The 23,421-nt window shown below is 41.0% G+C and overlaps 1 protein-coding gene across 2 annotated transcripts in view; it reads right to left on the bottom strand.

The window, feature by feature from the left end:
• Positions 1 to 6,876: 6,876 nt before the first annotated feature.
• Positions 6,877 to 23,421, bottom strand: part of LOC119474383 (nardilysin-like) — a 29,098-nt gene continuing 12,553 nt past the window's right edge. For both annotated transcript variants that reach the window (XM_037746395.1, XM_037746394.1), the window contains 20 exons: positions 21,604 to 21,724; positions 19,485 to 19,543; positions 18,001 to 18,055; positions 17,800 to 17,904; positions 17,235 to 17,358; positions 16,196 to 16,282; positions 14,424 to 14,543; positions 14,254 to 14,305; positions 13,729 to 13,879; positions 12,247 to 12,374; positions 11,891 to 12,053; positions 11,635 to 11,666; positions 11,250 to 11,388; positions 11,100 to 11,147; positions 10,514 to 10,566; positions 9,948 to 10,031; positions 9,613 to 9,703; positions 9,219 to 9,335; positions 7,832 to 7,921; positions 6,877 to 7,741 (listed from right to left, as the gene is read on the bottom strand). In XM_037746395.1, the coding sequence (XP_037602323.1) occupies positions 7,514 to 7,741; positions 7,832 to 7,921; positions 9,219 to 9,335; positions 9,613 to 9,703; positions 9,948 to 10,031; positions 10,514 to 10,566; positions 11,100 to 11,147; positions 11,250 to 11,388; positions 11,635 to 11,666; positions 11,891 to 12,053; positions 12,247 to 12,374; positions 13,729 to 13,879; positions 14,254 to 14,305; positions 14,424 to 14,543; positions 16,196 to 16,282; positions 17,235 to 17,358; positions 17,800 to 17,904; positions 18,001 to 18,055; positions 19,485 to 19,543; positions 21,604 to 21,724 (2,047 nt within the window). In that variant the 3' untranslated portion in view covers positions 6,877 to 7,513. The remainder of the gene's footprint in view (positions 7,742 to 7,831; positions 7,922 to 9,218; positions 9,336 to 9,612; positions 9,704 to 9,947; positions 10,032 to 10,513; positions 10,567 to 11,099; positions 11,148 to 11,249; positions 11,389 to 11,634; positions 11,667 to 11,890; positions 12,054 to 12,246; positions 12,375 to 13,728; positions 13,880 to 14,253; positions 14,306 to 14,423; positions 14,544 to 16,195; positions 16,283 to 17,234; positions 17,359 to 17,799; positions 17,905 to 18,000; positions 18,056 to 19,484; positions 19,544 to 21,603; positions 21,725 to 23,421) is intronic.

The following is a 23,421-nucleotide window of genomic DNA, read 5'->3' as shown; positions in this document are numbered from 1 at the left end:
GAGCATGCTGCACCTGTCTCAGTAGGTTTCAGAAGGCTGAAAGAATGGTGGCAAATAATCTCACAAGCATGCCCACCAAATTACATGCAAATCATTTCATGCGTATTTGAGATATCTTTACAGGAAAAAAATCCTTTAAGTACTTTAAACCTCAGTAAAAGTAAAATTAGATTTTTTTTTTAAAGGTACCAAGTTAATTTGAAATATAAGAAACCCCCAAGTGTATGTGATCTTACATAAGCTACAACTTCAAAATGAGTTTAAAGTTCAGTTTAGAAATGAAAAAAGCAAAGTTAAAGCCACTGAGAACCAACGAGGCTCTCTTTGGCAGGAATGTCTTCATCTCACTCACACACTTCTACTGTAGGGCTGTCCTCCACCAAAGACATTCTTAGACGATTAACACTAATACCATTTTGTCCACTAATCGATTAGTTGATTTAATCGACAAATAAAAATCTCTCTTGCAGATGTTTATCGGACACTTTGCCTTTTTAGGTCTTTAGTCAGTATCAGGAAGACATGCTCCAATGCACCATTTGACCTCTGACCTTCTGTAATAAGAGCTGCGGGGCATTTCTGCATTAACATTTACAACTGCAGACTTGAATTTACTGTAAAAGCCATTTTATCAAAGAAACCTGTTATGACTTAATTTATTATTTTTATATACCGATTCATGCTTAGAAAGCGATAAACACATGAGCATTTATCAATGACTAAGCAGTGCCCGTTCAAGGTGTTACTGCTTGCAGCTGTCACGAGAGCCGCTCATCCAAACAACTTCACACTCAACACTGCGTAACTAATAATACACCTGCCATGACATAGTTGCATCTCCTAGCAATGCTAGACGTGTCAGTTGAGTGCAAAATCTTACACGGACATCGACAGAGAGTGAGCTGTACCCAGCATGCCGTCCGACGGTGTAACAATTAAGTTAACGCGCTGCATAATTAAAAAAAAAAAAATCGAAATCTAATCTAATGATCTGCGATATTAGAAGGAATGATACTTGTTACATAATTATTCTCATTTTCATTTAAAACCCATTCAAATGATTATGGTGTGATTTTTGCAGGGACCAAACAAAGATGTTTTTTCTAAAATCTGCAGAATCATAATGTGCAGGCCAGGATATCTTTGCAGGACAACAATATTTAATTTTAAATGGTATTTTGAGACACATTTCACCTTTAAAAAATATTGTGATTTCCTCCTCATCCTGCGATTTGAAAATTGCAGAAGGCCATATTTCGATTAATTGTGCAGCCCTATATATAACGCACTGCTAATAAATATGTCCCGTAGATTCCAAAGAGCTCATACTCAACACTGCACTTCCTTGGTCCTCAGCAATACAAAGAAAAAGTGTGTCTTATTAATGGTAGATAACAGATCTATAAAGCACAAATAAATGATTTATTAATCATTCATAAAGCCACTAGTTACATTTTCTGATACCTTTTTTCAGGACGCCTTATGAGAAAATGGTACTATGAAGAAAATAGATTGATTTCACTATAAGTTCGAGAGTAAACAATGTTGGAATGACACTGAAAAGATGTTTCAAGCTCCTTTCCTGCTGTTAAAGGAACTGATATCTCAGGTATGGGTACCTGTCTCTTAAAGATTACGGGGTCATCGACCTCACAAAAACGTCTAGACAGTAAAGTCTCAAAGGAAAACAGTTTGGGTGAGCTTCGAGTTCGAGCTGCTGTCCATGGTGCTGAAGTTCACTCTGAGAATAGGGCAAACACAAGGACAATCATCTCTTTACATGTAACTAAAGGATTAGTTTTATACATCTTTGTTACACTATCTTCCTTGTTCTAATTCACTAAAGCAGCTGGAGCTAACCATCTCTAACTGCTCCTGCAAACAAGATCCATCTTGACCATAATACCCATATAATGAGGGGAATTAGCCTGGCTACATTTGTTTAAGTATAATCTTGATCCGGGGAAAAAAAAACCTGGCTCATCTGTTTAACATTTCTCTGCCGCCGTGTGTCTCTGGCTAAGTTAAGCTAGCTTTGTAGCAGGGGGCTGATGAAGGCAAGCCAGTGGGGAGTTCTGAGATTACAGCTCAAATTGAATAAAGGAGTCGACACATTACAGCGGCTTAGAAGATACACCCCACTGCACGGGTTCATTTAACAACCAGCACAAACACGGCACACAGAAACACACACAAGCAACACGCTTAAACCCGGCCAGCCCCTCTCCTTAACGCCGTCTTTACCTTTCCTCTCCGCCACACACAAACACACGTGCACGAACACATCAAACGACTCACAACCACTCAGCGTGGCCCCCCCGCCTCATGACTTGAGTTCATTATTGCCTTGGCAGGGTTCCTCAGATGAAATTAGAATGACAACAGGAATGACACAGAATGCAGCAGTGGAGAGTTTACACAGGGTGAAGTCGAGGGCGTGTGCACGTGTGTGCGCGCGCCGAACAAATCTAATCTTCTCTGATTCATGGGCAAGCTTGTCTGCATGCATTTGCGATACACTTCCTCTTTGCGTATGTACTCAGTCTAAGAGATGGAGACAGAAAGCGAATGAGAAAGAATGGCTTGTGACATTAGAGCACAGCGTGAGCACAACTCTCCGGGACAAAGTCACAAAGCCTTTCTTAGCAGGACCACCAGCTAGTGTTGACGGCGCAGGCTGAGTTCATTTACTGGCAATACTACTTGTGACACAGTTACACAGTCTGAATTATGAATTCGCTGTTGCACAATCAGACTATGGGGGGAAAGGCAAATTCTAATTTTCCTCAAAAGCACAGATAACAGCGGGGTGGATGCTGACTGTGCTTTATTAAAACTGTGAACTATTTTTTCTTTTTCTTTTGTGTGTGTGTGTGTGAATTGTTTTAAAAACTTTCATTCTTTTTATATAATATACGGCACTGGTTCCCAACCAGGGGGTCCCGACCCTCACTAGGGGTCGCCAAAGCTTCACGGGAGGTCACCAGGCCTTCTTGATTTTAAGGGGTATAAGTAAATGTACATTTTTGAAAATATTATAGTTGGCCTTTCAGCATTTCATTCATTTCTGTGAAGAAAAAACTAAATGAAATTGTTTGCCTCTTGGGCACTGCCCAGGTGCCCTTGAGCAAGGCACCAAACCCCCAACTGCAGCATGTTAGCATGCTGACTTTAGCATTTTGGTAAGTGCACTGCTGTGCCAAAGTACAGCCTCTCAGAGCCGATAGCATGGCCACCATTAGGGCTGTCCTCGACCAAAGAAATTCTAACACTCATACGATTAATCGATTAGTTGATTTAAATCAACAGATCTGTGAAACTGAGTTTCTCCACAAAGAATCACACAAAAGCAGCACTTTAAATCTCGTGTTTACCAAAGATGTGCTCATAAAGTTTCTTGGAAATAATTCATAAGTCAGCATAAAAAATGACGAGTCGGCTAACGAAAACTTAGTCGACTAACACCAAAACGACCGATTAGTCGACTAATCGGCTAAGAGGAGGCAGCCCTAGCTGCTATAGACTTTTTGTTTCTTTGCAAACGCAGAAAGGGCAATAAAATCTAATATACAAGCAATAAATTATTTTTGGCTACATTTTTATAAAGGAAATCTATTTTATAAAAAGCTGAATGTGAAGTATTTCTTAAAAAAGTGGTCAAAATGTTTCACTGCAAAGCTCAAAATGAACTATGAAATCTTTTATTGCCAGCGACAGGCAAAATTGTCTGCTGCAATCCAGTGAGGTGCGGCGACAAGGAGAATATAGCCACGGTAAATCTTGTTCTACTAGTAAAAACACAAGCTGATTTACTCCTCAATAAACCCCTTTCCACTACGGCACCTCTGCAGAAGAAGAAGGATCAAACTAATGGAAACATCACATAAAAGCTCTGAAGACGGCTGAACGCCAGGCAGCGTTACACCTGGTTTAAAACATCACTAGCAGTCGCCACTCTTTCAAAAAGGCCAAATGGTCTTCAAACATGTTTTCATTACACCAACACAGTCGAGTGTCTCCTGTGGCCTCTGAGCTCACCAGATTGAAACATCTCTAAACCTTTATGGGAAATCCTAGAGAACACAGTGTGATAATAACTTCTTTAACCTTCAAAGAACTGCAGGCTTTTCCTCTTTAAGGGTGTTTTTGGACTGAAGTACACACTTCAGCGCAAGAAGGACTGAAGCTAAAACGTGTCCTTCATATTCATATTCATCAAAGTTTCAGTATCTTTGGTTGGGTGTACTGTAGGCCAAGTGTCCTGTCCTTAATATCCTGTATTCTCCACAGAGGAGATTAAAGCAGCTGATCAACCAGGGAGGCAGCAGCTCTCACATCACAATAAACTGAAAGCTAATTAAATCGGTTTGTCACCACCAAGAAAGCTCTGTGGGACTGCACAGTGCTGCAAATTGCTTCCATATACTCAGAACTTACTACGCTTTTATTGAAGACCGGGAGTGTAACACCACCATCTATCACACAGGTAGATTATTACTTCTTTTTAGCTGGGCTCCCTTAAATGTTTCTCTTTATTTTTGTACTGTGTTATTAATGCTGGAAAAAGCACATTCAGTTCTCTTTTTAATTTTACTGTGCATTACTAACCTACTGCTACTTCCTTCGCTTACATCTCTCTGCAAAAGAACTGCATTCACATGTCCTTTTCAGCTCACATTATTTCCAGATTTGACAACCTGAAGTAGATTTACACTGAAACAAAGAAATCTGAATTATATATAGTATGTGTTTTTTTCTGTGTCAGTTTCCAGCTGTGACACAACGGCTGAAAGTATGTGGACATTCCTAACCACATACTATTGTGTAACGTTAGCTAGCTATCTCAACCTGACCCCAACCTTTCCTTGGATTAAACCAGTTAGTTATCTATCTCTGCTAACTCCTAACCATAACCCGACCTAAACCTTCTCACCCCAACCGATATGAGAAACATCATTTTAGCGGGAGGGAAACAATATTTTAGGGGGCAAATATGCTTGTTTTATGCAAATGTATGTATAAATGTATTATTGGGAATCACTTAACAACCCAAAACAATGACAAATATAGTCCAGAAACCCTCACAGGTACTGCATTTAGCAAAACAAATATGCTCAAATCATAACATGGCAAACTGCAGCCCAACAGGCAACAACAGCTGTCAGTGTGTCAGTGTGCTGACTTGACTATGACTTGCCCCAAACTGCATGTGATTGTCATAAAGTGGGCATGTCTGTAAAGAGGAGACTCGTGGGTACCCAGAGAACTCATTTTCATTCACATATCTTGAGGTCAGAGGTCAAGGGACCCCTTTGAAAATGGCCATGTCAGTTTGGAGCGTTATTTAGCCTCCTTTATGACAAGCTAGTATGACATAGTTGGTACCAATTGATTCATTAGGTTTTTCTAATTTCAGATGATAACAGTATCTTCATTCTAGCTTTAAAACTGAGCCTGCTACTAGCGTAAAATCACAAGTTGCGTTAATGCCTTAAAGAAAGTGGCGTTAAAACAAATTTATCGCATTAACTCTGACAGCCCTAAATAATAATAATAAAACTTAAAACTATCTCTATTATTCCTGTTGCTCTTACGTAATCAGTTAGAAGATTGCGTACTTGATGTCTTTCCCAGCAGGTTCCCCGATGTAATAGTGTTTTCCATCATGTCGTCCTGATATTAACTCCCTTCTTTCTTTGTCATACCTGTTGCAATCTATAAGTGCATGTTTGACAGATTAGGGTTTATTACAGAGTTTGCATAGTCAAGTTGGGTGCGTGCCTATTCTATGGAGTGTTTGCTTAAATCCTGTATGCCCTATTTTCACACGGGTAATGACCTCCGTATTCCACCAACGTCTACATGTTTTTGAATAAAGCAGGGATGTCTCCCTGTGTCACTTAAATCCCAGGTTTGTGCATTATAGTCCTTTATGATAGTTCAATATTATAGAGTCAATAGTGTGCTTTCAACTTTGTGGCAAGGCCCTTTCTTTCCTGATTTAACATGACAGTCCCCCCTGTGCATGTATAGTGATGAACTTGAACGCCGACTGTGAGCCAGGCCTTAATGCCAAACATCAGTGTTGGACCTCACTAATGCTCTCTGCAGACAGGTTCCAAAATCCTGTGGAAAGGTCATTAAAGCAGAAGATTATATATCGTGGTTTTGAAATGAGATGCATCACAAATAGGTGAAAATGTTTTGGTGTCTACATACCTTTGGCCACACGGTGTTCCCTGCAGTACACACTTTATGTGGACAAGCTGGTTTGCCATCCGTCGTACAGGTAGCCCACTTATCATTATACGTGAGGCTACTGCAGGTGAAGACTTCGATGCTTCCCTGTGGGCATATTAGTCAATTCTGTTAACACGCTCTGCTGTGCCGGGCTCCAGGATTAGTCTTTAATTACATTCAACTGTGCAGATGTCACCAAACACACGCCCGACACAATGTCGCCTGCAAAAACCTTTCCACCAGGGAGAAGGAGGTGGAGAGTCTGTGAGTAATGTACGATTTACACATAAATGAAACCTGTGTAAATTAATGAGCTGACGCCATACTGAGTCACCAGCATGCAAACACCTGTGGCTTTAAAAAGATGTGGATTATAGCAATTCGCGGTCGTCTGTGGTGTTTAGTGTGATTTGTGTGTTAAGAAAATTGCAGGTGTCAGGTAAGCTGGCAATTAGAGAAAATATACAAAACGTCAAAATAGTGTAAATGTAAATTCCTTCAAAGATATGTATAGTATGAGCTGGCGGAGAAAATGCACTGAAAAAAAAATCTAAATAAAGTGAATTACAGTCTTAACATTTCACAAGTTTGAGTGTACTTTTTCTACTTCAATAGATTCAAGTATGTTTACAGTAGTCAGCTTCATTCATGCACTCATCACTCATTGATTTATTCTCTTTGCAAGTTTCATACCAGGGCACGATCCAGGTCAGCTAAGTGCACAGCAGAGCTTGAAACCCAGCACACGATCACTCAAAATACACACATCTGGAGTTCAAAGGACTTTCGGCAGTTTTCACGGTTGATTTGTGTTTTTAAAATGGGTTTGCGGCTTCACAAACAAACAGTGGAGAAGACAGGGATTTCTGAGCTGTAATAGCAGCAGCACAGCTCGGAGGAACCAAATAAATGAAAATTTGATTCAAAAGATTTTCCGTCAGTGTGGGGATAGAGAAATAGATAGGAGCGCTCCCACACTACCCGGTGTCTGAGGATATGAAATAATTGAGTGTGAGAAAGCAGGAAAGATCATCTGTTAGTTAAAAGAAAACTATCATCACCATCACATCCAGGCTCCTCGCCTATATGCACACAGTGTGGGTAAAAACTACTGCCGGGCGCCAGAGGCAGAATCCATGTCCATAGAGGAGCCGTTTTAACCTTCCTTCACCTCCACATATTAAGTGCCTGCATCTGTAATGAGGCGGAGTCCCTGAACGTGGCTCAGTGAGAGGCAAAGCGCAGCCATCTGTCCGTCTCGCGGCCTCACAGTTTATTCGAGTATCTTGTGGTAGGGGAAGAGCGGGAGGTCTTTAATGAAAGCAGGGATGTCCATGACGGCTATGGCGCCCGACATCTTGGGTGAGGCGGCAAGGAAGGTGAGCTTTGACACCTCGCCGTAGGAAGAGCCACCTAAATCCTCCTCTTTGCCCTTTTCTCCTTCTTGTTTCTTACCACCCCTCTCCTCATCGTCATTCTCCTCAGCACCAAATCCCACCACCTTTAGGAGACAGGGATACATTTAATGTGCCGCTACATGCACACAAACATGTGTTTCACACTCATACAAACATAAAGGTGTGTTGCTTACGTGCACGCTGAGTTGGCGGCTGTTCTGTCCTCGATGTTCTTTGTACCAGGAGACCAGCTCAGCTCTGGTCATCTGCTTCAGAGCGTCGATCTAAACACACACAAAGACACTGACGGTAAGAACTCTGGGAATGACAGGTGCCCTTCAGTGAAAGTTTAGCCTCTTTATCTTATTGTTATGATTTTTATGGCTCATTTAGTGTAATGGTTCAGACAGTCTGCTGTCTTTATCGAACCAGTTTGCAGCAAAAAGAAAGCTCAGAGAAAACCCACTGTGCAGCAGCAAATGGTACACAAACACAATATCTAGCTGGTGGAGAGAGTCAAGCCTCTAGCAGATCAAGAGCCAGATATTTCCCTCAGGAGTTTGTGGAGAGCAAACCAAAGCTAAAAGGGGAAGTCAATATTGGACTTACAATCAAAAGGTGGGGATGGCAATGTTACCTTGTGTCTACTGCATGTTTGTGTGTAAATTAGCAGTTTAAATCACCACGTTGCATATTAGCACATATTGAAAATGATAATTCTGTTAATGCATGTGCTCTTTTGCCCCCTAGTGGACAACATTTAATTAATGCTGATTTAACACACTTAATATGGAAATATTAGGAGTGAGAGTTTCACTTGGAACTAAGGTAGGTTTCAGGTTTGTTTTGTGTTGTTGATATGATATGAGAAAGGTTGGGGAAAATGGTAAAGAACAAGACACACATGGCTAACTAGTAGTGGATTAAAGCTGATTAACCTTGAGCAATTTTTATAAAACTGTCATATCCAGTAGTGCATGAGACAGATAATCTGTGAAAAAAAAAATCATGTTCCTCTGCCTCCTTTTAGTGCTCCTAATGACATCTGCAAGGTTCTACAGCGCCCAAACAAAAACAACCAATCAAAGCCGAGGAGTCTCTGGGCAATCACTGCCCGCGAAACTCGCAAACTCCGATTAAACTGTCAAACAGAAAGTTTGTGACCCGGCACCGCCCACCGGCCGGAGCAAACTTTCTCATTACACAGCTAAACAGTTCACTACGAGATGTTTCTGACAGTGGTGGAAGAAGTATTCTGATCTTTTACTGAAGTAAAAGTAGCAATACAACCGTGTAGAAATACAAATGCTGCATTCAAACTCTAACTTAAGTAAAAGCACAAAAGCATTAGCATCAAAATATACTTAGCAAAAGTAAAAGTACTCCTTATGCAGAAGGGCACATTTATATTATATTATATTACTGGATTATAATTACACGTTAATGTTGCAGCTAGTAAAGGTGGAGCTACTTTTAACTACTTACATACACTGCTGGGTAGTTTAATCTATAATAATACATCATAATGTGTTAGTTGATTTATATTTTGTATTGATAATCTAAATCTGTAAAGTAACATACCTCTCTGTTGAGCCTGTCGAACACAAAGTGCTGTGTAACCACCTCGGCCCAGTTCCTGTCCACCTCCTCCCCGAGGTGTGTGTCCTCACACTCCTTCAGCTTCACTAACGCAGTCACCTGTACAAAACACACACCCACGCACACACACAGCACACAGGGTTTCTACACACTGTTTTTGATTTCTGGAGTATTTGAAACAGCAGATGTGAGTGTGCAGCTGGGTCTGACATGATTAGGGAGGAATGTGTTATTAATCCAACAAAGTAACTTGAAAAGAAACTTTTGACATTTCTAAAAACTTTTTGTATCATTTTCTGCAACTTTTCTGCTTTTGCATAACAAAGGAGGAAACTCACAAATACACAAAATAATACACACACACACGCACACAGACCTGAGTATTAAAGGCCTCCTCCGTCAGCGAGTCGAGCGTCTCCCCAAATGAAACCAAAAACTCTTCAATCTTTGACTCCACCAGCTCGGTGCTGCGAGAACAGAGGACATGAGAGGTATAAGAGATATATTAGAGGCTATGGGGTGTATTTGACTCCTTTAGTCATTTATCAGCTCCACCGGCTCCTCTCTTTCCAGGGCCACGTAGATAAATTGTAGCTTGGGTTTGAGTGAACAGAAAGATATATTACAGCTTGGTTTTGGGAAAAGCGGTTCAGATAAATCGTGTCTTGCTTTTGGGCGAATGAAAAGGTTACGATTGTGTTGCAGACTCACTTGAACTTGGTGGCCTGTGTTTCCACGGTGACAGAGAAACCCAGAACGCCTGAGGTGTTTCTGCAGGTGGGGTAGACATGGTACCTGCAGGGGGAGACATGAAAACAGACAGCGAGGATGAGAGATGTCGGAAAGCAGATAAACCGAGAAAGATCAAGATAACCAGACGAGAAAGTGTGTTACATTTGCCAAAAGGTAAATGTCCCACCTGCCCTGACTTTCTCTACTTTGCACTCTATAATAATGCTAATAATAATAATAAAAATAACAGTGTGGAAAGCTGGAAGTTGGAATTTAACCATGTAGTAACTAACAGAAGACACAATTTGAACTGCAGATAAATGTAAAAAGCATTGTCCAAATGTAACTAGAGCAGCTCAAAACTTGAAAAATCTCCCTTTAAGGTACATTTTGAACAGATAAAAAAGTGTGATTAATCGCGACTAAATATTTGAATTGATTGACAGCCCTAATAGAAACAGTTGAAAAGTTCTATTTTGCCTAAATGTCATGAAATTCCTTTTAAAAAAGCAAACGTTTTATTGAGAACCTATAACTATACTCACCCAAGAGTCTCTTTAGTGCGGAGGAAGTCAAAGCAGGGTTCCTCCATGTGCATCTGAAAGACAACAACAACAACTCAGTCAAGCACGGAAGAATGACACCATAGGCCTATCTCATTTACCAGTTTGATTCCTTTCCTCGCCTCCTCTCCTCGCGTCTTAGTCCGTCCCACAGGAGATGAGAGCGGAGGAGGCGAGGAAGAGACATCCTTGCCTTGGAGCCATCATTTTAAGGCAACGTCAATTCTGTCCACTGTTTTGTTATACCGCTGTATTTATGATCTCTATCAAGACTACTTATATATTTACTATTAATTCAATTCACAACATGGCTTTCCAGCTGTGTGTCACGCATCTTTTATACGTCGCTGAAAACACTTATGCGAAGGATACACTGGTGTATCGCTTACAGCTCCTCCACCAAGCCTCCTTGCTCCTCGAGATGCATTTTAGCAATTCCTTCAAGATGGAGCACTGAGATCGACCTCCAGGGCACAAGCCAGGAGAGCGAGGAGACGAGGAGGCACAAAATTGGGAAATGAGAAAGACCCAATGACTGAATGAAAGGATGTAGAAAAATTAAACGCACCACCAACAGCTCCATCAGTGTGTGTTCCCTCAATAGCTTGAGACCAGACTAGACAAAAAGGAGAGAGAAAGAAAGGTGTGTAAAACATAAATGATGCTATATCGGAATATGTTTAAGTCAGAATGTGAAATGTTTTGATGTGATTTGTACCTGGTAGTAAACAGTGACCTCAGAGTTGGCGTCTCCCTTGTTGAGTGATTTAACCTTACAGATGTGGTGCTTCAGAGGGAGCTCCACCACTCTGAACATCACCGGCACCTCTGCTGGCAGCTTGGAGAACTGCAACTTTCTAACAGAGGAGGAAAAAAAAGGAGGACAAAACGGGAGAAAGGAGAGAACAAAAATAGGTTAGGAGGTGAGGAGGAGAGGAAGGAAGAAAGGAGGGAATAACGGAGTGAAGAAGGTGAAAGGGGAATCACGGCGTGAACAACTGAAGCTAATACAAATTGCTGTGTATGGCTGCAAACAAATCCATTTGATTGCATGGTATCGGTGTTCTCATTAGGGCGTGCATTCAGTGTAATAGCCGACTTACTCCGTGACATACTGCAGGAACTGCTCTGACTCCTGTGGAGAAAACACAATAAAGGATAATGAACAGGTAGAGATAAGAGAGTAAGAGAGAGAGAGAGAGAGGAGAGGAAATCAAGCAAAACATGAGGACAATGTCAAGTACACTCAGAATCAATTGATGCAAGTGCAGACATGAACATTAACTGATTCATTAGCTAATCAGCTAATTTTATTGTTAATCAATCCACTTGTCTGAGTGCTGCCTGCCATCCACTCACAGCGCTCCTGAAATTGCCCTGCACCAGTCCCTCGGCGTACAGCTCGGCCCTCAAACTGCGGCTGAAGTCCATCAGCTCGTCGCTGGTCAGACCGGCCGTCAGAGCCTGATACTTCTCCACCATGGACCAGCGAGAGTGCTCCAAGATCAGCAAACGCACATCCCTGAGAAAGAGGGGAGGGAGGGAGAGAGAGAGAGAGAGAGAGAGAGAGAGAGAGGTGAAAAGAGGACAATGAGAGCAGGAGGTTTTTCCATTCAGGTCCGTCACACATTTCACCACTAGAAGGCATCACAGACTTGAAGATGAGTCAGCAAAGTGAGCTGGAAATGTCAGAACATAGAAGGTAAACAACTCACTTGCCGAGTTTCTGAGGTTTAATGAGGATGTTAAAGTAGGTTTTCTTGAGCTGCTCTGTGAACATGCTGAAGACGCCGGGAGAGGCGGAGAAATCAGCCAGGTGGTCAATGATCAGGTGGAACAGCAGCTAAAGAGACACATGGACAGACAGTCGGACAAGATGAAGAATCACCGTCATTACTCATGTATGAAAACAATACAAACACATCTGTGTGTGTTCATGCTGACCGTCAGTTGCAAGAGTAGTTGAATCATTTCTTAAAGGAATAGTTTGAGATTTTGGGAAAAACACTTCTACACTTTCCTGCCAGGACTTAAAGTGGCAATACACAACTTATTCCCCCCTAGCGTTTCCAACTGGTGTTATTGTTGTCGCCGCTGTTGCAAAGACAACTACATCGCTTTCATCAGAGTCCACTAGTGACAAATTTAGCAACTTGTTCAGACCATCAGGGAAAAAAAGCATGAAATATATTCACATATATTATATTTTAATTCATTCCCAAAGCTGCTCAGGGTAATCGCAGTCCACGGCTCTTCCACCAACAGCACGGGGTCTCTCCCTCTCCCTCACTGCAACTGACACAACTACTAAGCTTCATGCAAAGGAGCACATGACGTCATAAAGCCACTTTTAACTTCTGGAGCTAAGGCTAGATACTTTCACAGGACATTGTGCGCAGACAGAACTGCAGAGTGAAAGGGAGGCTTATAGGGAAGCAATCTGAAAACTTTGATGGTGTCATTATTCTATAACCATTACATTATGCAATCAAGATTTACTTCACGATGATAAGTTAAAGCAAAAAAACGGATCTATTGCCACTTTAAATAAGAAGATTGATACCGGCCTCATGTTTGTACGGTAAATATGAAGCTACAGCCAGCAGCAGCTTTTGTACGCATTAAACAAACAAGACATAACTTGTTAATAAGTGAGTTTAAGAGGTGCTGGTAGGCAGATTTTGTAACCTTTGGACGAAGCCAGGCTAGCTGTTTCCCCCTTGTTTCCAATCTTAATGCTAAGCTTAGCTAATAAGTGTATTTCCAAAAATGTGGAACCATTCCTTTAATACATTATTGATCACCATAAGGCCAATAATAAGACCAACTATTTGGTTGCCAGGGTGTGACAAATATCAGAGGGAGAATATCCTCCATCTAAAATGTCCAGTATTTCTTATAAAGGGCAAATCATGATGGTCTATTCTATTATGATGATCTATAAAGTATTAATTAATGATTCATTACCATTGATGAATGGTATGGAGCATATGGTAAAATAAGGATTTAGCTTATATTGTACATATGGTGTTATCTGGTGCTTAATAAGGATAAGTACTACTGTGAAATAGTATATTGCATAATGCACACCTGAGCCATACATCCCCAGTATGTTTATTAATCAGTGTGTGGGTTTATGCATATAATCGTATCTATATCTGTTTGTGTGTGCGGTTTCTCCAGACGCGTTCACTCACAGGCAGTTTGTGGTTAAATCCTTTAACCTTGATGACCAGGCCGTGTTCACCGGCCACCAGTTTATACTCCAGCTGGGCCACTTCAGCCTCGTAGGCCGGCTCGGCAAGGTTGTGGCCGAGGATGTTGACCAGCAGGTCAAACAAGACAATGCTGGAGAGGAGGGAGGAGGACAGGGGTCGGGATGGAGAGAGAGAGAGAGAGAGAGAGAGAGAGAGAGAGAGAGAGAGAGAGAGAGAGAGGGAAAGGTAGAGGAAAGGAGATGAGATGCAGGGGAAAAAATGGAGATGGAGAGGAAGAATCAGAGGAAGGAAAGGGGAAGGACAAAAGCGAGATAATAGAGGAAATGAAGTAGGAAAGGACAGACGGTAAGAGTGAAGTAAAAAGGAGGATTGATTGGGAAATTGTAGCAGAGAGAGAGAGAGAGAAAGAGAAAGAGAGATCAGGAAAAGAAAGAGATGTTAATTAGAGTTACAGCCAAAAAACAAACACTATTTTCACGAGGCCATGTTTGAGCCTGAACGTACTTCTTAGCAGATTGCTGGATTACAGGAGAGATTAGGTGGAATCTGATGTAGGCTGCAGGAGGAAAAAAGGACAAACGAGTGTCAACACCTCTCTAATGACATTTAAAGTCTCTGAGGAAACATCCTGCATGCTGAATGATGTGCACAGCGCAGGCTCACACATATTTCACCTTTAGGGATTTTGAATTTGTTGTCCTTCTTGTACCACAGGCAGCCCCTGTCGCTGTCGGCTATCCGGACAGGAAGCTCGGTGTCTGGGCAGTCGGACGGCTGCAGGGTGAAGTCAGTGGCTGAACAAATGCACATAAACAATAAAACATCATAATTCTACTTGGTGCAATCTCATAAATAATGTGTGAGTTTCAACAATTCAATATGTCCAGTTTGGGACCAACATGCAGCTGGATGTGGAAACTGTAAAAGATGTCACCCACATCCCCCCCCCCACTCCAATAAATGATTCAGTAGCCCTGGGGCCAATAAGAGAAGACGCATTATTTCTCAATATTTTATCAGAATTGGCAATGTGGTGCCTTCCTAAATTTATAAACAGAGCACAAAGCCGAAATGTATCAGCTCTTAAAAGTTTGGTCAGATTTGAACCAGAGGTGCCTTAAAATGCAACGCGTCTCTCCGGACTGGACTTAAATTACAGGAGAGTTCACCATGACCGGACACATTGACCGAAATGCACTGTTCCTCCCGGTCTGTTTCAATCTATCTGATTATTTGTTTTACGGATGAATGGAGAGCAAAAAGTACAAACTGCAGGAACAAGTCTTGCTCATGATCATCTTATTGGACACTTTTCAGATACAGTGGAAGCAGCTTAAAGTGATCAAACAGCTTGGGGATAGAATCATTCCTATATAAATGCGATTTAAATAAGTTGCTAATAGTAATTAAGTAGTCCAGTGTTCATTTAGGGTCTTTTCATACGTGAGAAAAATGTTAAAACTACAGTAATTCTATATATAGTATAGATTTTTTTTTACTTTACTACCTTGACGCTTTGCCTCGCGGCTCGCTGTAACCCATCTGCCTTCCAGCTGCTCTACCTGAGGCTGGTTCTGCGTGCACATTGATATCATGATGGGAAAAAGAAAATCGTTTTCTCTCAAATGAAACGAGAAGTAGCAGCGAAACTTGGTGTTCCTCGGGCTGCCTTACGGAAAACGAATGTGCACGGGGAAAACACCTGTGGATGGAGACGCCCTCTTGAAGTGGATTGATAATACCCGGTCCAGTAATGCCCCCTTAAAGTGAAATTCTACCGATCCTCAACTGGCAGCACATGCAAACGAACGGCGCCCGGCCCGCCTCCCGTCATGCCACCAGCACCCCAGGGCTCAGTCTGGGTGAACGAGGAGCTTCGGCAAAGGGGCGCCGTTCATCTGCATGCCTGTACTGCAATGACAGCTGGCAGAAAACCGGCAAAGCCTCACCCGACGCGGGGCCTTGGTGAGGGACAAGGCAGAAGAATTGGCAGCGAGCCTGTAAATAGCAAAGCTGTTGGTTTCATTACTTTATATTGATGTAATAAATAGGGCTGTGTATTGGCAAGAATCTGGCGATACAATACATATCATGATGAGGGGGTAACGACACAATATATTGTGATATATTGCGATGTTTTCCAATCTAATTTTAGGAAAACTGTCATAATTAGTTATTATGTTTAGTATCTCAAAACATAATATCGTGATACTCACAGGTATGGATATATTCTTACGCCCCTAGTAATACATATTCAAATGTCAAAAAGATGGAGAAAGAGAAACAAAATAAATCAGTTATAATAATCATCTGCTTATAGTGATCAACTTGACCTGGACAGATGTGATCACTGTAAGCTGTTTCCACTGTACCTGCAACAGTTTTGGGCCACAACAACATACTTCTTTTTTTTTTTGCCCGTTGTGCACAAAGATGATTCACCCACCGATGAACTTGTTTTCAGCAGGAAGGGTGAGGTCACTGTTGAGCTCCAGGTTTCCTGTCCACCGCTCCATCCACTCCTGCTGGATGTCTGCATGAAGGAGAAAACATCTATTAGCACACAAGAAATATTTGCAGTTTGGAAATGAGTGATTTAATGAGTGAAGAGACATCATATGAAACTAGAAATCCAACCATGGCATCAACCATGTCATACTAGCTTGTCATGAAGGAGGTTAAATAACGCTCCAAACTTGCGCTAAATTTGGGTGAGGAAAAACTGTCATGGCCATTTTCAAAGGGGTCCCTTGACCTCTGATCTCAAGATATGTGAATGAAAATGTGTTCTATGGGTACCCACGAGTCTCCCCTTTACAGAGATGCCCACTTTATTATAATCACATGCAGTTTGGGGCAAGTCATAGTCAAGTCAGCACACTGACACACTGACAGCTGTTGTTGCCTGTTGGGCTGCAGTTTGCCATGTTATGATTTGAGCATATTTATTTATGCTAAATGCAGTACCTGTGAGGGTTTCTGGACAATATTTGTCATTGTTTTGTGTTGTTAATTGATTTCCAATAATAAATATATACATTAATTTGCATAAAGCAAGCATATTTGCCGACTCCCATGTTGATAAGGGTATTAAATACTAGACAAATCTCCCTTTAAGGTACATTTTGAACAGATAAATAATGTGTGTTTAATTTGTGATTGAGCGCGATTAACTATAGACGATCACACGATTAATCACGATTAAATATCTTAATCAATTGACAGCCCTAATTTGATTCCAACAAAAATATAGTTTTTTGTATATTTAAAAAAAAAAAAGAAATGCTGTTCCACACTATTGTTCGCCGTCTAAAAGACAGAGATAAATGCTGGCATTTCTGCTGCTGGCTGGCTGCATTATATCAGCCTGAATATCACCACACAAGGGGAAAAAGACAATGTATTCACTGAATGCCTACATTGTGGGAAGGAGCTGTTACACTGGCAGTAAACACACAAAGACACGTACACACAGAGAAACACACCCTCTACGCTGTATTGTGTGCCAAACCACTTCTCCCGGAGGGGACACTGGCCCTCATGTTCTGGTGACAACAGCATCAGGTTGGCTTTCTCGGGGGTGAGGAGGGACAAAGCTCCACTGATCACCTACACACACACACACACAAACACAAACACACACACATGAGGAAGTACCGTCAACTTTTCAGCAAAGAGAGGAGAGTTGTTTTTCTCCCCCTTTGTTCTAAATTACTTGTTTACGGGAAAACAATTTTAGCTGTCAATCACAGTAAGAGGCAGCAAAACTGAACAGAAGTTTCTGTCATCACAGAGAAAATATGCAAAGCCACAATTAGACTGTAACGTTTGATGCAAAATAATATCCACCAATCAAAGGCAGAAGCAGAAGCTCTAGAAAGTGTATCTCTGTGGTGGTAGCTATAAAATCATTACCATATCAGACAGGAAAAAAATATCTATATTTTTCCACTTTGGATTGACCTGCTTCATTAACATCTATATCTAAAAAAAGGAAATATAGGATTTTAGAATGAACTGGTTCACTCCCCGAACTACTGAACTACTTACTGCTGGGTCGTACTCAAACATCAACTGATCTCCTGTCAGGAAGTCTTCTTTCGGGAACAGCTGCATGTTCTCACAGATATCCTCGACGTACTCTATAGGGTCAATCTGACAGGAAAGGAAGGGAGGGAATCATTCTCACTGGTCAAAACGTCCAGAAAGCATCAAATATACAGCAACACGATGAATATTTTGGATTCTCACCTGCTCCTGATAGTGAAACTCGTTGGCTTCAATCTTCTGAATCTCTTCATATATTCTGAACGCGTGAATAAAAACAGAACAGAAATATTACCTTTATGCTTCGCAGACAGAAGCTCAGATGTCACAACATCAACACTCATTAAAACAACATAACAAAAACAAAAACAATAAGGCCATAAATTCATAAATGAGCAAAAAAAAAACACATCTAGCACATAAACCAGTCAGGTATTAACTTCCTCCTACACTACAATGGACAAAAAAGCCAGAATATAGAAGTTGTGTTTGAGTAAAAAGGCAGTACGTCTCTGTTGTGTTGTTTATGAGACTCAATCACTACTCCCTACTCACTATCCAGGGAGTTCTATAAGGTGGTCGTGTCGAGAAGCGAACCAGTAAATTGGGGAAATTCTCGCGAGATGGTTAAGGTTAGGCATTGACCTCGAATAGTTAAGGTTAGGATAGGTCGTCGGGCAGCGAATCTCGTGAGAGTTTTTGCAGATCTCAGATCAGATTTAGCAATTTGCGGGTTACCTTCTAGACACGACCCTATATAGTGAGCTCATCTACACTCGGACACTACTCAGGTCATTTTCTCAGCGGCATTAATTACGTCATTGCTGTCGCACAATTAAAACGTGCCAGATCAACGTCTGCTGGTAGACCATCCATAATAAATACCAACATGTATTCTGTGTGTGATCAATACATATGTAAACTATTTTGTTGAGGTGTTTTTTTAGCGAAATGCTCTGAGTGAATTTAAGTTTAAGTTCCCGTTAGTAAGCAGTGATACAGCGTATATGTGTAGGGCTTTTATTGTGAAAGGTAAGAATTAGCCGTCGTTTTTTCCCAAATTGTTAAATACAAAGTATTTTGTGGCCGTTTGTGTTGTGATGCTGCTCTGATCACATTAAATACATTATTTTCGCGCTGCTCTCTCTCTCCTCTCGTCCGTTCCCTTCAGCGCAATCCATGATGGTATATAGTGCTCGGTTAGTGACAATCGTTGTCCGATACTTTTCATGATGCATTGTGGGATACTTTGGGTCTACTACATAGGGTATAATACAGTGCTGCAGGGATGACGTATTTTCGTAGGCCAACAAGGAAGTTAGCATCGCCCTGGTTCCCTCGACAAAAAGCCAATGGGTCCATTAGGTTTTGTATTATTGCAGAAAATAAGCTCTGTGGTAAACACACGTTTATGATACTTACTAGGGCTGACCCGAATGCTTTGAAGCTTCGACCGTTGCCATGGTATTCAACCCTCAAAATCAGTATTCGAATGCTTCGTTTTTTTTGTTTATACTGTATATGAGTATATTATAATAATGTATAAATCCCAAAATAGCCAGTGAAATAAGGAATTATCCAACATTATTCATATTCAACATTCATTATTATTAGTTATTCTCAGTGATTTTGGAAACAGCCTGTGTGTGTGTGTGTATGTGTGTGTGTGTGTGAATGAGTGACCGTGCCTTTGCTGTGATCCGAGCGCCTGCAGCATCTTCAGGTACTGGAACACCAGGTGAGTCACCTGTGAAAGACACACAGTAACTTTAAAGTCGGTCAGCTTTAATGAATCACTACCAACGTGTTTTATAAAACCATAACAATAACACTGATATGAGGCAAAGGTTGCCAATCGTGTTGTATGGTTTTTGATTACAGTTATTAGAACAAACTAGGACAATCATTTGAAAAAGGTGTCGTCATTTAAAGGATGGATAAATAGAAAGTAATGTGTCTTTATTCGCCCCCTTTTGGAGATTCAAACATGTAAATGTCACCTTCGCCTCTGTGAATAAAGAGTGATAATTATTAACTGTGAACAACAGTTTGTCAGCGGAGAACACAGGAAGACAAGTATGTCAGCGTAATTGCTATGGATGTGATGGGTGCATGACACAGAGTATAGACAACTGTAATTGTAAAGACATGTGAGTGGCATCAATCTTCTCATTCAGCTCTTGGCAAGAAGGTGAATCAAAACTATTCCTTTGAAGAGCATCAGAAGTGTTATTCAAAAAAGTGACACAGACAACTCCAAGTTCATCCTTTCTCAATGGAAGACTGAATGATGAAGTGCTAAACAGCATCCTCAAGGCTGTTGTAGCATTTATACCAGGTGGCAACCTCCAGGTCTGAAAAGTGAAGCCAATGTGGAAGTGTTTTAAACTTGCATTCTTTCTAATAGCCAGCAGGGGGCGACTCCTCTGGTTGCAAAAAGAAGTCAGATTGTATAGAAGTCTATGAGAAAATGATCCTACTTCACACTTGATTTATTACCTCAGGAAACATTGTAAACATGAGTTTATGGTCTCAATCACTAGTTTCAAGTCTTCTTCAATACAACATGATGTTCATTTAGTAAATTATGGTTCCATTTAGAGTCAAATAGACCATAAAGCAGGGGATGCTTTAGGGCGGGGCTACCTTGTGATTGACAGGTCGCTACCACGGCGTTGTCCGGTCTGGGAGTTGTCCACATTTTCACAGTGTGTTTTCACTTCATGAAAGTTAATTGTAACCTTTTTGGTCACCTAAAAATGTCTTATTCAACGTTCGGTTGTGCTTAGCTCCACCCTCTCGCGTCACTTCTGGTTGCAGAACAACAAGATGGTGACAGCCAATATGCCAGCTTCAAAACCGTAGTCCACAAACCAATGGGTGATGTCACAGTAACTACGTCTATTTCTTACATACAGCAGGGCTCAACAATAAGGATTGCCCGTTTGCCCGGGGCAAGTAAAATGCCCCTTCGGGCTAGTAAATCTAGCAACTCACTTGCCCGATCGGGCGAGTGGTAAAAAAATAATTAAACACATAGTTTTCTCCGGAGCTGATGATGAGAAATAGTGAGGAGGAGAGCCATCTCACCTTCTCACCTCTGTTGAGAGTTGCACTGGTGTAGTGCGGCAGGCAAAGTTTATGAGCTGAAGTGCAAGAGAGCATTTCAATCATCCTGGAAACAGGAGTTTAGTTGGGTGGCGTTAGAGGATGTGGGCAAAACTCCAGATTAAATTAATTAAAATGAATATTAAACATGATTAAATTTGGTCTTTGTATAGGGGCAAGTAAAAATTAACTTCGGGCCAGTAGATTTCTGACCCACTTTCCAGACCGGGCAAGTGAAAAAAAAACATTAAACCCTGTACAGTCTGTGATTTATACAGCAGTTACGCAGGTTTGACTGAGACATTTCTCCATTAATTATTAGAACAGTGCTCCTGTTGAATGCTTGCCAACTACCTCCCTGTTTAACACACGCATTGTCATAGCAACTGATAACACAGATTGCTCCCTTGAAGTCACCTGTTATATTCATGAAAAACAAGACAAACAGGCCAGCTGGGTCCACGCAGGGTACATCTAACTTTACACTGCTACCAGTCTCTGCAGAACGGATGATGAATGATTCTCTGTGATCTGACAAGAAATGATTTGAATGAGACACTATGAACTGAAGATGAATGCGTAAACCCGCTGCTTGTTTTTGGCCGACTTCTTCTTCTCGGGCCGGAGTGGCGGCGTCTCCGTGTATCCAGAGGATGAAAGAATAATGAGGAGAAGAAGAGAAGAGATTTTTTTCTTTACCTCGTAGAAGTTTTGGAAACCTTCATCAGTGAGGGTGATGGAGATGGAGAAGATAGAGTAGGTGGTGTTTTGGTCAAAGCCTGTTTCACTGTTCCCTCCGAACAAAGCCAGGGCCCAGCACCTACACACACACAAACGTACAGAGACATGAACACACGCAACAATTAGTTACAGAAAACACTGGACTGCTGGTGAAGATTCACTCCATAAACTGGAAAGAGGATGCACATTAAGTGTTGAAATATGTGCATGGCAGTAAGTATAGAATGTGTCACTTCATGCTTCTTGATTGCAGGCAATTTAACAAACACTTTTGTGGTCCCTTTGAGGCAGTCAGCACCGCTTTACAAATCCCAGAATGAAGAAATAACACGCCATATCATTCTGTTACGCATTCACCCGGCTGTACAGGCAGCTTTTCATTCATTCAAGGAGATACACGACAGGCAAAAACATTGTTTTTCATGCACTGGTCAATTTTGAGACTGGTCTTCTTTCAGACAAGTGGAAAGAAAACATCCAAAATACACATTTAGGTGTTTATTTTACTACTTTGTCTATTTGCGTCTGTAGATTTCTCCTAAATTCACCAAAAGTTAGTATTAGATAATGCCTCATTTGCATATTTAAACGTAACATTTCAGAAAACTTGTGATACAAAAAATGTATTGTCTTAATGAAAGTGATCAACTGGAGAAGTTTCATGTATTTTAGTCTAATATTAAACCCTTTTCATCCGTAGTGTCCTCAAAATGTCTGGAATATTACAATACATATCTTTAAAAGGTTGTTTTCTCAAAAAGAGTTTTTTTCTCAGAAATCTCCACTTCAGTAGCACTTACATATATCAAACTTTCCAGTTTCCTTCCAATCTATATTCTGAGGGCTTTGTTCATATGTCATTCATGGCCTGATTTATAGAACATTGTATTCTTGAAAACAGGGCGAAAATGGATTTTTTTCATTCTGTCTGTTGACAGTATTTTCTGATTTATGGAGTGATAAAAAGATAAATCCCAAATCCCCTCTGTAAAAAACCTTTGACTCTAATATGTCAAAATGAAACAAGAATTTGTAACCTGGCTTTATCCAATGTTCAGACTTCTGTTCTGGAAATATATGCAAATAAGCACATATTTAATAAAGTAATTAAATCTAACCCGTGACAGCAGATTTTGGCCAATCACAGGTCATTTCAGAGAGAGCTATTTGCTGTTCATTCAACGGAGGCAGCTGTCAATCACTCGCAAACTCCGATCAAGCGGTCAAACTTGGCAGCGCTGATCAAATATGAATCAATATTCTGTTACTGTAATGCCTATATCTCTCCTCAAATGTTTTCAAAATCATCTTGTAGTGCACTATTTAGCTGTAAAATGAGAAAGTGTGCTCCGGCTGGTGGGCGGTGCTTTGTATTTCCTCATCTGTTCTCAACATGGCTGCCAGGTCACAAACTCTCTCATCTTACAGCTAAACAGTACACTACAAGATGTTTCTGAAAACATTTTACGCAAGAAATAGGTATTACAGTAACAGAATATTGATTCATATTTGATCAGCGCTGCCTAGTCTGACCAAGTGATCGGAGTTTGCGAGTGATTGACAGCTGCTCAGAGACGGCAAAGTTCCAGATCAGTTCTGATTGGTTGTTTTCCTCCGGTCTGTGAAATCTTGCAGATGCCATTAGGAGCACCGGAGGACACAGAGGCACATGATTTTTTTCAGATTTCCCCTCTCATGCACTACTGTCAGGATATAGTGATAGTTTTATAACAAAAAATAATGTTTTTTTAATCATAATTGCTCCATTTCTACCCA

The sequence above is a fragment of the Sebastes umbrosus genome, chromosome 16 (assembly GCF_015220745.1).
Source record: "Sebastes umbrosus isolate fSebUmb1 chromosome 16, fSebUmb1.pri, whole genome shotgun sequence".
Taxonomy (NCBI): domain Eukaryota; kingdom Metazoa; phylum Chordata; class Actinopteri; order Perciformes; family Sebastidae; genus Sebastes; species Sebastes umbrosus.
Note: the sequence above shows the minus strand (reverse complement) of the source record. Positions and strands in the feature narration are given on the sequence as shown.